The 16,668-nt window shown below is 33.1% G+C and overlaps 1 protein-coding gene across 1 annotated transcript; it reads left to right on the top strand.

Annotated features, from left to right (window-relative positions):
* Positions 1 to 9,503: 9,503 nt before the first annotated feature.
* Positions 9,504 to 14,998, top strand: LOC142644578 (GDSL esterase/lipase At1g29670-like). The gene is made up of 4 exons (XM_075819159.1): positions 9,504 to 10,014; positions 11,089 to 11,322; positions 12,363 to 12,615; positions 14,516 to 14,998. The coding sequence occupies exons 1-4, from the start codon at positions 9,613 to 9,615 to the stop codon at positions 14,752 to 14,754; spliced, it is 1,128 nt and encodes a 375-aa protein (XP_075675274.1). The 5' UTR covers positions 9,504 to 9,612; the 3' UTR covers positions 14,755 to 14,998.
* Positions 14,999 to 16,668: the final 1,670 nt, after the last annotated feature.

Genomic DNA, 16,668 nt, shown 5'->3' with positions numbered 1-16,668 from the left:
GTATCATTTGCATGTCCAACACTCAACCGATACAACAACACAAGGTATTGCATCGAGGATATAAAATCCAACAAGGGCACAAGAATGATGTACTGAAAGAAATGCATAACATTAACTAAAAGTACTGAACTACAAAGCTAAGGTACAAATAAAATATAGTTTAAACAGCTAAAAATAATCATGAACTATAAGCAAAGCAAAAACATAGTTAATATAACACAAAGCTCTTTCTCTCTTTTTCTCTTTCTCATATCACTCCCCCTATCATGAATCATAGGAGCCGTGATGAACTTGGAACATATATACCTGTAACCTGAAACACTTGCACAAAACACATTAGACCCTCAAGGTAAAGCAAGTAATAAAAGGACAAGTATAATGTAACAAGTAAATTGCGATCAAGTAAATATGATGTAAAATATATGAGCAACTTGACCATACACTAAAATAGTCATAAAGAAATGACTACAATGATTACATAGCAAAGCAAATGATCATCCAAACATGCATTCAATGAAGCGCAATAGCAAAAGGAAGTATGCATGTCCAACACACAAATATGATGCAATGAGAACAACAAAGCATAGATACTAAACATAACTCAAAGCACCATAACGCAAACAAGAAACTAAACATAACAAATTTTTCTTATTAACTCAATGTCTTCTCCCCCTTGGTATATGCATTTCTCTTATGAAATATCTCTCCCCCAACAAATGTGTACGAGAAATAGAATTTCTCCCCTTAAGAATATGCACAAGAGTCATAAGAAATGATAAAACTCTCCAGTATACTACTTTAGAGTATACTCTCCCTCTTTTTGTCACGAATAAACAAAGGGTCAAAGAGAAACAAGGGCAAGAGATGAATGTACGAATAATGATAATGATGCATGAGGGGCGCGAGATGAATGAGAAAATGAAGCTCAAACCTAAGACAAAACAAAATGCTACAAAGCATAAGGTAAACATGACATGCTAGAATGAAGAAACAAGGTATAGACCAATGCAGGACAAGGGTAGCAAAGGTGTGTGCAAGAGGTGGCTATGTGCAATGCATGACCAAAGCATTGAAAATGCACATGTGGGACAAGGTGTGTTAAATACACAGCCAATGAACCAAACATGATCCTAGTGAGGAAACATGAGAAACCCTAAAGTTTGGTACCCATCAAAGTCCAAACATGTGAGAAAATGCCTAAGAGGCATTTTATCAAACATCTAGCATGCACACTATGAACAACAATGTGAAAAAATGCATGAACATTATGAAATCCACCCTTAATACCTGTTCTTTTTGCCACAAGGGGCCAACATCCAAAGAAAATCATCAAAAGAAACCAATCTCATACAAAACTTTGACAAAAATTAAGCTTTCTCAACCCCAATGATGAAAATTCCAATCAAGAGCACAAAACTCTCCAAAACTTAATCTAAGGATCCAAAACAATGAAAAGAGTTTAAAATTACCTTAAAGATGTTAATGGAATGAAAAATCATTCAGATTTATTGGGTTTTGAAATAAAAATATTGAAAGAGGGCTTTTAGAGAGGATGAGAGAGGTTTAAAACAGGTTTCCCACGAAAAGCTCTTTAAAAAGCTATTTCTGGGCGTTTCGTGACTAGGCGAGTCGCGAAGATTTTCGTGAGTCGCGAGCGAGTCACGGGATGAGTCACGAAAGCTTTTGGATGAACTCGTGACTGGGGTTTCGTGACTGGCGAGTCGCGAGATGAGTCGCAAAAATTTTCGCAAGTCGCAAGTGAGTTGCGAATAAGTCGCGAAAAACTCTGGCACCTGCTTTTCAACACAAAACATGTTTAAAACAATGAAAAACAAAGTAAATACTAAACATGAACACAAAGAGTGATGAAAATCACTTCCAAATACATATAAAATGATCAAAAATCTTTTTGATTTGATCCATATATAGTTGAGCACACACACATCACATTTAAACAAGTACAATTGAACAAATGAATAAGGCATTCATTGAACATTAAGCATGTGTGTTATGTGTGTGTGTATCAAATGTGGAATAGTCCTTAGTTTAGAGTGAAGCTTCAATGATCAATTCAATCAAGTCATACACAACTAATACTAAGTCAAGTGGTCTATCTCAATTATAGAAATGAACATATATGACCTCCCACAAGAAAATGATTACATATCTTTGAAGCTTTTCATTTGGCTTCTTTACAATTCATAACATTTGATTATTTTTTATCTTTACATCTCTTTTTGAGATCGATGCCTGAAATTTTTGATATTTCAATTTGATGAACAAGCTTTTGGCTTTTGGACACCATACATTTTCATAAAAGTCGCTTTCCCTTTTTCCTAGTCAAATACTAGTATGTGCGACGGCTTTTGCAGCTCAATATCTCTTTTCATTTTGAGATTTACATTGGTTGAGCTCTAAAAAAAATGAGTAGGAAGAGATATAGGCACAAGTCTATGTATGTATCAAAACCAACATGACTATTGACTAATCATCCATGACAAGCTTGAAGATTGATTTACAACAATCACACATAGATGTCAAGATTTTTCCCACAAAGATAGATGTGCATACAAAACAAGCTAGGCTCATAAATGCACTACGCCATTAGTATGAAGGTACTAGGCCAAACTCACATGAGATATGTGTTCAAACATATACGATCAATTTCGAATTTTCAACTTTTTATGTGTTTTTGGAATTTTTACACACAAAAACAAAAGCATAAAAGTAAGATCAAATGCAAAAACAACAAAAATAATGCATATAAAGAGATGCATGATGCACAAATGCATGACAATGAAACATCTAATGCATAAAGGGTCCTAAAAAGATCGAAAGAATTAGATCAAGGACCAAAAGAGCAAATGCTCGACCAAAAGAGCAAATGCTCAACCCTTCCTCATCCAAACGGAACGATTGTTTGGAATGAATGTCTCATAAGAAGTGAGACGAGGGTTAGAAGAATGATAACCGGAGATGCACATAGATACAGAGGTAAGAGCATTAAACACTTTCTTTAACAACATGCTATTTTCACTCAAATCCGGTTTACCCTTTTTTAGCACAACTTCCAAGAAGCTCAAGTTTCTCTTTTCTTTTGATTATTTTAAGAGCATGAAACATAAAGCAATGAGATCTTAGATGACCAAAAGCACCACAATGGTGACAAACAATGTGTTTAGGTCTACTAGGCTTTTTGGGAAGAGATCTAGCAACATGATTTTGTTTTTTCTTCAACTTATGACATTGAGGTCTTATATGACCAATCACACCACAATGGTGACAAGTTGGAACAAACTTAGTTTCATCCAAAACCTTAGATTGAGATCTAAACGAAGGCTTTGACTTAAGAGCCTTTCTCTTCACCTTTTGATTTCTTTTGTGTGGATAAATGTACATCAATTTGTCCTTTGAGGTAGAACACACAATAGGCACAAAATCGGGTACCACAACATGATTGTAATAAAATATTTTCATCTTTTTTAGCAAAAGGTTTAGGAATCAAACACTTGGCATACATCTTAAGAGATTCATTTTCACATTTTAGCTCATCAACAAGTTTGTTAGACAAAACAAGTTTAGCATCCAAGTATATATTCAAACATTCAAACTCTTTCAGCTTTTCAAGAGAATTTTCAGCAAGTTTCTTATATTTCTCAACCAATTTGTTGGATTTATTGAGCTTAGCAATCAAATCATAATTTTCACAAAATAACTTACTCAAATTCTTTTGAAACTTCTTAGAATTTTTCTTCAAAATTTTGACGTTAGGAATATCAACAACACCCAAAGATTCATGTAACATAGCATTACAATCATGAGGATTATCACTCATAGAGGCATTTTTACAAACACATGGCATGTTACATTCATCAACATCCAAAACATGCATAGAGGCATACAAAGCACTATCCATGACAAATAAACACAAGGGGTCAAGGATCACACTTAGGTAGTGAAACCACAACAAGTGCACCTGCCTTGATACCAATTGAATGTTCTAAAAGTGTGTAAAACACCTATGAACGGTTAGACCCCCAATTTACAAATTATCAACACAAGCTTATTATCAAACAATGTATGTGCGGAATATGAAAATAAGCTAAATCAGAATTGGTAAAACAATCTAAACCAAAATTAATCACAACCACAACAGCAATTAAAAGGTAAAGATTAAGGGAAGAGAGATGCAAACACAAAGACAACACAACGATGTGTTATCGAAGTGGAAACAGAAGTCCCCGGCGAAAAACCTCTCCGCCGCCCTTCAAGCGGTCAATAATCCACTAGAGAATGAAGTTAGGATATATGAATAGCAGAAGACCCTCTAAGCCTAATCTACCTAGTGCACCTAAGCCCTCCAAGCTTCTTGCTCCAATAGGGTTACACCGAACTTTGTCTTCTCTAACTTACCAGATCCCGCAATAAGCCCATTGCATCAACCAAAATTAATTGGTCCCTTCCTAACTACTTCTCAAGTACCAAAATACCTTCTCACAGATATGGGTATGGTGAGATAAGGATTTGACTAATGTACCTCTCAAGGATGTAACAATGGAGAGGGTGAGAGTAGAGGAATATGGAGAATCAAAGGATGAAGATTTTGGATGAGTCAATCTTGTTTTTCTCTAGGTTTCTCTCTCAAAATTCTCTTTGGAAGCTCTCTACATTTCGTGGGTATAAGGGTATTTATAGTAGGGTGTGCATGGAATGCAAAGAGTCAGTTACAGCCAAACAGGGCATTCTGGCGACTAGAGCTCGTGACTGGAACGAGTCGCGAGTTTGAGTTGCGAGCTAACTGCCTGGCTAGCTAGAGGTTTTTTCTATTAGTGCGACAACTAGCGTGACCGTTTAGCTCCCCTTGCATGCTTCACACGTGTGCCTCCTTTGGCACGAGATCCAATCGCGAGGCTCTTCTTGAATGCACACTCTTGAGCTTTTCTTTACACTCTCTCACACACTACCCTTACATGATTCTCACCTAAATACAGGGTTTCTAAATGCTGAATTACAAGCAAATTTAGCACGGAATAAAGCCAACAAAATGATTGAATAAATTCAACCTTACACGTAGATAGCGTTGTAACTGGCTAATTAATACTATAACAGTATAACCTTACGGAAACCTAATCACATAAATTGTTCAATATCAAAAAGGTATCTTCTTATAGTTTGACCTCAATAATGGGGATCAAATTATATATGGATACCCTTACTAGAAAAAATGGTGTTCGTGTGTTCAGGCTCAGGCATGTCTATGGCCTTGGCTTCTTCATTCTTTAATGGGAAACACTTTACTCTATTGTCCTTCACAAATTTTTGAATTGTCATTATGAGTATTTTCTAAAATTGCACATTTGCTCAGATTTGATCTGGTGCACCATGTAAAGAGAAAAGAAAAGCTAAAAAAAGAAAATTTTAATTTAGAAGACTGAGATTAAAAGTAATTTTTTTTTGGGTAAATAGTTTTTTTAACTTTCAATCTCATCCTTCATTTGCAATTTCATGAATCTCAATCCCATTTGCTCGTATATATTGACTTGTTCCTACATAGTACAAGTGGAAGGCGTTGTTGGAGATATGGCAATTAATGTGTGTGATGGTCCTTTTTTGGACAGTATTCAGGCCCAAATAGAAACAAGGATCCATGACCCTTTACTTGTTGTTTGGTGGACTGAGCTGGGTTCACCGCAGCTAAATGGGGGCTAATTACGAACCAAGTTGTGCGCAAGTCACATAAATCTCCTCAAGGCAAAAATACGATTCCTCCTAAGCAATAAAATACCATTATAAGTGTTTTAGTGTCATAAAATGACCCTTTACTCTTACGAATAAGTAAAATAAGTATTCATAATATTCACAATGAGAAGGAGATTGAAATAGAGTATTTGAGGCTTATCTTTTATTGTGTGAACATTTAAAAGAATTCCTTCACTTGGTACCCCTAGTGTAATATCGTGGTACCCCGAACGTGATGTTGTGGTTCCTAGGGGTATTAGGCCTGTAAGAACCCAGAATGCTGATTCTCTGAACTATACGATCTTTCTCCATGCTTATTATGCAATAGAGTTTTGTCATTTTCCTTTACCTCTATAGGTCCTGCATAAGAACACACTATACAATATAAATATCTTCAGATAATTGTTAGTTTCTTAGATTAGGATATACATTTTAATACATAAACATATATGTAAATGAATTTCATGAGAATGATTCAGCCACAAGGATCCTGGCCCCAATTCTCACAGACTTAGTGCTTTTGCACAAGACTTGTGGGATTTGGAACTCAAGTCCAAGTGGCTTTGCTTGGGCATTGCCTTCCAAGATAGTTAGGTGAGGAGGACTTTTGTGGGAGAGTGGTATTTGATGTGTGCATATTTTGGCATATGTTTCTTTGGAAGATAAGTGATATTTTGAATGATCTCAAGGATATGGGACAAATTCCTCCACCTTGGCTCTCTTATTTTGTTTCTTTATTTCTCTTTCTTGCTGGGCTATTAAAGCTCTAAGAATATATCTTTTGAACCCCTGAACTATCCCTCTGAATCCCCATTTTTCTCCCCCTTTCTTTTTGCTATGCCTTAGTGTTTCTTTTATAATGGACATAGTCTGGTACCTTGGGCGAGGACGCCCCTAGTTTGCTAGGTAAAACCATGTCCTCTAGAACCTGAAAAGGTGCATTGGGCAAATGGTTAGCTTATTTAGGCAATTATAACTCAAAAGGGGCATTTGACTTTAGTTATTAATGAAAGATTCCTCCTTGGAAAGTCAAATGAGTGGGTGGGCTGCTTAATGTACTTGATGACAGCTTTAGTTGAAAATGACAATTGAGAGAAAATTGTGGGGAGGTGTCATGCATATGGGGGAACCGAGTTTTCCATTGGTTCATGCATTCCAAACAAATATATGAACCAAGGGAAAGTTTCGAGATCCTCATTTCACCAAAAATCACTCCCCTACCAACCAAACCATTTCTCCCTTACTATCCACTCGGGATCCCACGGGCTTAGATCATGGGTTACAAAGATAATACCTGTTTTTGATGGTTTTTTTATGGCTTTTTTATTGGAAATCTGAACATACATCTTGGTTTTCCCATGTGCTAGCCAAGGTCCTCTTCTCAAGGTTCAAAAGGACACATCAAGGTCCTAGGGCCTTGATGCTCTTTTTGCTGCATATTCTCTGACCGAGATCCTCTTCTTTTTTCTTTATTATTATTTTAATTATTATTATTATTATTATTATTATTTCTTTCTGTTTTCTTCTTTTTGGGATTTTGGGCCTTCATGGTCCTTCTTAGTTTCATGAATTGGACATTTTTTTGTTAAGGCCAATGGTCTTTCTTTACTTTTCATGGAATGAGTTTTCTTGTGAAATTTTGGTCCTCAACAATGTGTTAATATGTTGTGAATTAAACAGGTGGATGCCTAATGTTGATGTTGATTCTTTGGTCACTGGATGCCTTATTTTAGGAGGGTCCTAATATTAATTTGCGCTAGATTTTATATTCTGATTGAGAGTGAGTGAAAGAATATAATGAAATAAATAAAGAAAAAACATTTTAATATGGTTTGACCTAACAATTTATTTCCACAATAAAAAATATTGCATGACTACATTTTTATTGTACATCATCATTCATGTTCATCATGCTTCATCACTCAAAAACCTAATCATGTTCCTAATCAAACATCAAGTTATTAACTTGATAACTTGATATGTATTATTTTCACATGGAGGTTGATAACTTGATATGATTCACAACAACATTAAGTTCTTTTCCTCATTATTTTTGTGTTAATGAGAAAATTTATGAACCTTGTACTAAATAAAATTTAGAATTTATGTGTTATTTTACTTGGATGATATAAACTTAAAAATTTATGTATTATTTGACTTATATGTTAGGTTTTGAGAGTTTAGGTTGGCAAATCATGAATAAAACTGTGTTAGTTTAGTATGTTTAGAATGTCAAAGTGTTGTTAAGATTGCTGCCCAGATGTTGGAAGTTTTGCTTGTTACCTCTCGTCCCTAGTTCAACTGATCGAAAAGCCTTGAGAAATTTAGCCCGTCAACCCATGAAGCGATTGAGGTTTTATGTAATCAAACCAAAGGTATTTAAACAAACCCTAAGTCACGTCTAAGAGATTTTTGGAGCTACTCTAATATAGATCTAAATGTTTTATGTCTCTTGTTCTCAAAAGTTACTATTGGAGATTATTCTAAACACAATCTAAACTAGTGGATGTTGAAGTTGATTCAAATCAATTATTTGTGGTGATGGATCTAAACCTTCAAATGGAGTCTTGAAATCGTGGATTGGAGGTTTGCATTGGAACAACTCTATATTAGAGAAATTTGTAAATCTCAGAACTGAGTTTAGTAGCTTTAGTAAATCTACGAAGAATAGTTTTCCATGGGTCATCATAACTATGTATTCAATTTATTTTCTTTGGTGTTTGATATTGATGATTGTCACATTAACTAAGGGCAATTCATAATTAATTTAATTAACAACTTGGTTTTAAAATTGTTTAATATCTTGGTGTTTTTTTTATTCTCTCTCCCACATCACACCCTAAGTCCTTTCAGTATTTCTTTCCCTTAGGGTCCGTTTGGATTGAACTTATTTTGCTAAAACTGAAAACTGAAAACACTATAGCAAAATAATTTTTAAATGTGTGAATAGTGCTGTGGGACCCATTTTTAATGAAAAAGTTACTGAAAAATGAAGTTTGTGGGTCCATGAACAGTATACGGTGCACTGTTCACGGTTGAATTGGTCAAAAGTTGCAGCTACTGTTCATGCACAGTGCATGAACAGTAGCCTTTGTCCCTTAAAAGCTGCGCAGGAAAAAAAAAAGAAAAAAAAAAGAGCTGAAACGTGAATTGGAAAGTGTAAACGCAGATAAGTTGGATCCAAACGCATTCTTAGTCTCTCTTATTGTTAGGTGGGGCCACATGATAAAATATATTTATTTTATTAATTTTTAAATATACATGAGGTTTGTTTTAAATTATTTTAACGTGTTGTAATATTAAAATAGAAAATGCATTTGATGTAGAGTGATTATAAAATAGTGTGTTAAAATAACTAAAGTAATTTTTTAATGTGTCAAATGCTAAATTTTGTAGAAGAGTTGATATTATGCTAAATTTTGACGCAACTTTGAAAAGATCGGCCAAGAATTATAGATTCTATAACCTATTTAGGGGGTGTTTGGTTTGTGTTTTCAAACAATTTTTAGTTTTTAAACAAGATTACATGTATTTTCACACACTTTTTTACCTATACGTATTTCTACAAATGTTTTCAAACAATAATTTTCAGTTTTTAAACACATGTACCAAACGGACCCTTAACATGACCATAGAACAATTTAATATATTTTGGGATTTAATTTCACTTTTTAAAAAATATATATTTTGGACTAAATTTTCGTCGCAGGTGTGAGTGTGACTATAAAGCATAGAGAGTTTTGTCTTCTTTGCAAATGCAACCATATAACTCATCTTCTTTGCAACCATCACATCCCTTCTCATTTTGACACATTATTAGTTCAAACTTCAAACCAAAAAAACAAAACCCACCAGGCCAGCCTGCTCCACAAAATGATGACTAGAGAGACACTTTCTAAACTTATCTTCTTATGCCTCTCTCTCCTCGCTTACGCTTCCATATGCACTTCCCATCCTAGTGTCTCTAAGAAAGGAGCTGAGATCAAAGGGTTGTTTGTTTTTGGAAGCTCTCTGGTTGATAATGGCAACAACAACTTCCTGCAGAACTCATTGGCTAAAGCTGACTACTTGCCATATGGAATAGATTTCCCACTTGGGCCTTCGGGAAGGTTCACAAATGGGAAGAATGTGATTGACCTTCTTGGTGACCACCTTAAGCTTCCCTCCTTGATTCCAGCTTTTGCTGACCCCAATACTAAGGGAAGTAAAATTGTTCATGGTGTCAATTTCGCTTCTGGTGCCTCTGGTATACTAGATGACACTGGCTTTCTTGCGGTAACATTTATTTTCTTCATTTTCATTTTCTTCTTCTTCTTTTTTTTATTTTTGGCATATGGACATCTAGATGGTCCGTGTTGAATTGGTGTAATATGTTATTATAGCAACCATTAATTATTGCTGTGTGGACAACCAGAAAATCAAGAACTTTTCATCTATAGAAGGGGTAGGCCACTATACCTTTTTCTTTTTTTTTTTTTTTTTGTTGAAAACATATAGGAGAACTTTCTATTTGTTCCATAATCTTCGAACTTGCCTTATTCTTGAGGTTGACTAGTAATTAAGAACCACCGCAGGTGTAGCGGCAGTATGAGGTTAGGCTATACATACAAGAATGATCCCTATTCATAATAATAAGTTGGTAGTTGGTACAGACAAGAATTTAGTGCTGATGAATATTTGGTTAAACTTATTATTATTATTATTATTATTTTTTGAGAAAATAGTTAAACTTATACTTTATCAACGCGCACCCTTAGCGTGATTGTAACCCTAAGAAAGAGTTTCAGATGTGTATATATATATAGGGTAGAATAAATTTCTATTTTGTATATATATATATATATATATATATATATATATATAAAACTATCCTATTCATACAAAATATTTTTAATAAGTTGGTTTTTTTTTATTTTTTTAGAAGAATAATAAGTTGGTAATTGGTACATAATAGAATATATTGTTAATAAATATTTGGTTAAACTTATTTAATTATGTAAAACCTTAAATTTAAAAATAAAGAAAAAAGAATAACAATATCATATCCAAATTTTTAATAAATATACTTTCAGCAAACTGCTACTTCAGTATACACTTGAAATAGCTGCTAAATCATTTAAAGTATATGTAGAATTTTATCCTCTACGTACATTCTTACATTTGTTATAAATAGAGTCTTATATGCTAATCTTTTAGATTAAGAAGCAAAAAAAGGCCTCAAGTTAATTAAATAAATTTTCATAGCTTGTTATATAGCTCAAGGATATATATATATATATATATATATATATATATATGAAAAGCTGAGGCAGAGCTTAACATGTGTTGAAACGTGTTGGCATTTTTCAGGGGCATGTGATAAGTCTGAATCAACAAATTAGAAACTTTGAGAAGGTGACCTTGCCAGAACTAGAAGCTCAGTTGGGGCACAGAAGCAGGGTGGTGCTTCCCAACTACTTGTTTGTTGTGGGGACTGGAGGAAATGATTACACATTCAACTACTTCCTCATGAAATCCAGCATTAATGTCAGTCTTGAAGCCTTCACTGCGAACCTCACATCATCGTTGTCCCAACAAATTAAGGTTGGGTTTTTTTTTTAACAAGTCTACACGCACAAATTTTTTTTTTGACAACTTATTGTTATTTGAGGAAGCAAAATCGTAAATGTTTGTGAATTGTGGTAAACTTGAATTAATAAAATTTTGTCAATTAAACTGTTACGAAATATTCGAAAAATGTTATGCAGGTAAGAGTGAATTATTTTTGTTGTTAAATAATTAGAAATTATTTGAAAAAAACAATGAGTCCTAAACACCACATTTTTATAACATTTTCATAACTATTTGATTTGTGCATTGAAAGAAAAAACAAATGGTGTAAATGATGGAACCTAAATAAAATTGATGTTATTTAAATTGTAACAGGTTTTGAAAAAACTATACTCGGACCAAGTATTAAATGAACAGAGGGTGGGCCACCCAAACTTTAATTCACTGGGCCTGGATTAGCCTTCTTTCGAGAATTAATGACAACCACACAACGTAAAATGAATCCAATAGAATACTTCAGACCAACCGAAACCCATGAAAAGTCTTTAATTAATGGCGTTGTATTTTTTAGCACCTAATGCACTGTCACTCGTTATTACGTAAGTAGTTTAAAACATTAAAGAAGTTCAAATGATTTTTTTTTTTTTTGAAGACTATATTTATTTTTTAGTCAATAAAATCTAAAGGAAATAACGAAAAGTTTTGCTTGTAACCAAAAGCAACCTTATGCATGGATCTATGCTTTGTAAGAAGTATCATAGAACACTATTATTTGGAGAATAATTTAAACAAAATATATGCTATAGAATGTAGATATTGAAGTTTCCCTTTCATGCTAAAGTAATGGAACATCCTATTATGATGTGAACTGCCATTGCCAACACTATTGGTTATGTCCATTATTTGGTTAACAGAAGGTAGCTAGAGCTTAAAGGCCTTTTAAAGATTTTTAGGGTTTGATTTGAAATTAAAAAAAAAATAAAAAAACTATAAGGTTTAATTTGTAACAATCTTAAACTTTTATGTTTATTTTTATTCTTATTAATATATTTCTTTTAACACTGTTAATGCAGAAGTTGTATAATTTGGGGGCCAGAAAGTTTGTGTTAATGTCAGTAAACCCAATTGGGTGCAGTCCTATGGTAGCGGGAAACCGGCCAAGGCACAAAGGCTGCGTTCAAGGTCTCAACAAGGCGGCTCACCTCTTCAACGCTCACTTGAAGTCACTGGTGGATGTCATCAAACAACATATGCCTGGTTCTAATTTTGTTTATGTTAACTCATATAAGATTATCAGAGATATTATCAGAAATCCCATCTCCAAAGGTAAAAATATCACTTGCTCGTCTTCTTAATTAACCAAAACTTATAAAATAGGAAGAAAAACTGTATTTATATCCCAAATATGCAACATTTACAACTCACTCCGAGTATGATAAACTATTTCTTAATTCATTTAAATATAATTTAATCCTTTTGCTTTTACTATAATTGTAAAATTTTTTAAAAGATTTAATTTGTCAATTTAATCACTTTGAAAAACTGAGTCAATGTCTTTTTGTTAGCAAATGGCATTGTTTAAATATTCTTTTGTTAATATTAAAAATTTAACGTAAATCATTTATAAGATACTCTATATAATTGATTTTGTTATTTGATGAGTATTATTAAAAAAAATGTTTGAACAGTTTTATTTGCTAACATATTTGGACAAAAGGACTGGATCGAAGTATTTTTTCATATTAGGTGATTAAATTAAGAAAAATCTAATTTATATATATATTTTTTATACTCCATTCATCCTATTTTGTTAGATTTATTTAAGAAATTAATTTTTTTGAGGGAACATCATTTAAAACATCATGTTTACATAAAAATGTTCAAATTTTCAAAACTACTGTTCTTAATTTAAACTTTAGTGATAGAGGGATATTGGTTTTTTTTTTTTAATAAAAAAATTAAAGTGTATGTTATTAAATTTATTTATTAATTGAGGGAGAGAGCAATTCAGTTGTTGGGAGTGAAATTATTCAAACATACCCTAAATGTCGGCAAAATTTTTTAAATAACTATAAAACTCAAACAATATCATTAGTAAGCAAAGGTTTGAAACAAATTTGGTTTCTAACAAATCGAGTCCGATAGACTCGATTTTACTGTAGCAAATCGAGTTCTAAAGACTCGATTTCCATGAGATGCGTTGCTGACGTGGAGAAAAAATCCACGTGGAAATCGAGTCTCTAAAACTTGAGTTCCTTCAAAACAAACCCAACGCAGAAAACCCATCTTCCTCCTCTGTTCTTTTTCTCTTTTTTTTTTTTTTTTTTTTTTGGTTCTTTCTCCATCTTCTGTCCGAAGAAAGTTCTTCCTTCTTCTTCTCCTTCCTCAAACATCCAAACCCTTTTCTCAAAATTCCAAACCCAAAAATCACGATCTCGAAATCGGAGCAAAAACTCAAACCCAAAATTCACGATCTCAGCACCGAAGCACCATGGGTTTGACGATCTCGGCACCGGAGCGGCTTGGGTTTGTTGATCTCGGCACCGAAGGTTCCTTTTCTGTGATTTCTGGTTTGGTTTGTCTCTTGATTCATTTTCTATTTTTTCTGGGTTGATTTCTGAGTTTTTTTTTTCATTTTTGGTTGGTCTATTTGTGTTTTCTGGGTTGATGTTCTCGGTTTCTGGTTTCTGGTTTGCCAAAGAAATATTGGCGAGTTCTTGGGGGCGGTGATCGGAGGACATGGCGAGTTCTTCATTTTCTGCATTGATGATTTCTGCTGTTCTGGGTTCTGGGTTTTGGGTTCTGGGTGATCGGAGGACAAATCGTGTTCTAGGTATTTTCTGAGGGAAATCGAGTCTTAGAGACTCGATTTCCACGTGAATTTTTTTCCTCCACGTCAGCAACACTCCTCATGGAAATCGAGTCTTTGAAACTCGATTTACTACAGTAAAATTGAGCCCTACGCACTCGATTTGTTAGAAACCAAATTTGTTTCAAACCTTTGCTTACTAATGATATTGTTTGAGTTTTATAGTTATTTAAAAAATTTTGCCCTAAATGTCCCTGTTAGAAATATCATGAACTTTTAATTGAGCTACAAGACTCTTGACAAATTTTAAAACTAATTTTGACAATTGAAGTAACATTTAAGGACTAAATTAAATCTCCATAATTTGTTGTGGAAGAATGAGAATTACTCTCAAGTTCATTTATTCATGCTTTACAGGTTTCAAGGACGCGAGCAGACCTTGTTGTGAAGTTGCATCAATAAATGAAGGAGGAAATGGAGTATTGTGCAAAAGAGGTGGTCAAGCTTGTGCAGACAGGAGCAGTCACGTGTTCTTCGATGGATTGCATCCAACAGAAGCTGTGAATATTCAAATAGCAACAAAGGCTTATGAATCTGATGTCAAAAGTGAAGTTTATCCCACTAATGTAAAGAATCTGTTCGACGTTTATGTCTAATTTCTAGCTTCAGTTCTTGCTTCATTGTGTCATAATCTAAAATAAAAAATTTGGACTTGACTAGTAAGGTTTAGATAGTTTAGTGGTCCAATAAGACTTCAGTGAATGTGTGTTTCTAATCTTGTAGGCCTTTAATTTGTTGGCTATTTTCTTTCCAACTTCAGGAACTTGAACGTTATATATATGTACTTACTAAGTTAGCTTGTGAATGTTTTGGAGGTTAACTAGGATGATCTCTCTCTCTCTCTCTCTCAAGGCTTGCTTTATAAATCGATAAAATTTATTAACACAATTTTTGTACTACAACTTTTGTCAAAACTTTAACACGTGCAATTTTAAATGTTGGAGGAAAAAATGATGAGTCCATGTGAAAGTTATGGTTATCAATGAAAGCCACACAAGTTATTAAGTTGTGGTGAAGTGTGTGGTCTTGAAAGAATTATTATAAAACACTGTGATTTTATGTTTTTTTTTTTTAATAGAGAGGTACTCATTGGAAAACATTGATTAGTAAGAAATAACATTGAGGAAGTGCTAGACATACCACAACGCTTATTCTAAAGTAATACATTGTTTTGGCATCACTCCTAATTTCTATTATTTGACATTTTACTCATGTATTTTGGAATTTGCATTCAAAGAGTCATGTGAAGTCTAAGTATACAAGACGCATGTACATATATGTACATAAGCATGTGAATAGCACATATGCTATACGTTAGCGTGTAATAAATATAAGTACTTATACTTTTTGATAAACAATCTAAGTACTTATACTAACATGTGAGACTGAAATGTACATCATACACTAGCATGTGTAGTCTAGGCAAGTACAACTAAATATGCATAAGGAAATTGCCCTTCAAGTATAAAGAAGCTTACCTCACTCCTTTAAAAGCAAATAATTTATTAACTGAAATGTATCGATCGAAAAAATATACAACATTCAACACACATGTCTAGTGTATAACCTTCTGGTCCGAGCAACGGGTCTGCTAGACCCCAGCTGTTTAATTAAATTTCTTGACAGCTTTAAAGCGGGTTAATTAAAATTGGCCCATTACGGTTCAATCACTTCACAATTTAGTATGCAAAATTTTATTTTGCTATAATTAATCTCCTAAAAATGAGATCATCAGAGTTCTGCTCAAATTAACACAATGTTTTGCATTTTGTAGACAAATTATATATTTCTTGTGGTTTGGTCATATCATAATTTAATCTCACAAAATTTTCAATTTCTACATTTTCACCTCTTGGATTAACTTATACTTTAGTCCTATATAAGACTAAGAAATGAGTATTTCATGGATGCTATCATTCTAGCTACTATTCTATATATCTATATATATATATATATATATATATATATATATATATATAATAATAATAATAATAATAATAATAATAATAATAATAATAGGTAAAGCAGAGAGAAAATCCAATTTAATTTCAAATTGAAATTCAATTAAAGTCTAATTTTGCGCCATGCGTCTCATCTAATCTAAATTTTAGAATTTTGTGCCAAGTGAGTTAATTTAGTGTAAAAATTAAATTTCAATTAGAATTTAATTTTGCGCCACGTGTCCCATTTAATCTAAATTTTTAAATTTTTGTGCCAAATTAGTTAATTTAGTGTAGGAAACGAGGAGTCCAATATAATAAACTATAAAAAAACATAATCATATAACTAAAAAAAAAAAATTATAAGTCATATATATATATATATAGGTAAAATTTAAAGAAAATTGAATTAGAATTTGAAATCATAATCCAATTTTGTGTCATGTGTCTAAATTTATGTGGGAATTACACCATAATTATCCACTTAAGTTTGTGCCATGTGTCTACTTAAGTTTTTTAATCTTTGTGTCAAGTGAGTTAATGAGTGCAAAATACTAAGAATCTAATATT

This window comes from Castanea sativa, chromosome 1, assembly GCF_040712315.1.
Source record: "Castanea sativa cultivar Marrone di Chiusa Pesio chromosome 1, ASM4071231v1".
Classification (NCBI taxonomy): Eukaryota; Viridiplantae; Streptophyta; class Magnoliopsida; order Fagales; family Fagaceae; genus Castanea; species Castanea sativa.
Note: the sequence above shows the minus strand (reverse complement) of the source record. Positions and strands in the feature narration are given on the sequence as shown.

Coding starts and splice junctions, on each gene's coding strand:
- LOC142644578 (XM_075819159.1), top strand. CDS start 9,613: ATGATGACTAGAGAGACACTTTCTAAACTTATCTTCTTATGCCTCTCT. Junction 11,323..12,362: donor CGTTGTCCCAACAAATTAAG/GTTGGGTTTTTT, acceptor CTGTTAATGCAG/AAGTTGTATAATTTGGGGGC. Junction 12,616..14,515: donor CAGAAATCCCATCTCCAAAG/GTAAAAATATCA, acceptor CATGCTTTACAG/GTTTCAAGGACGCGAGCAGA.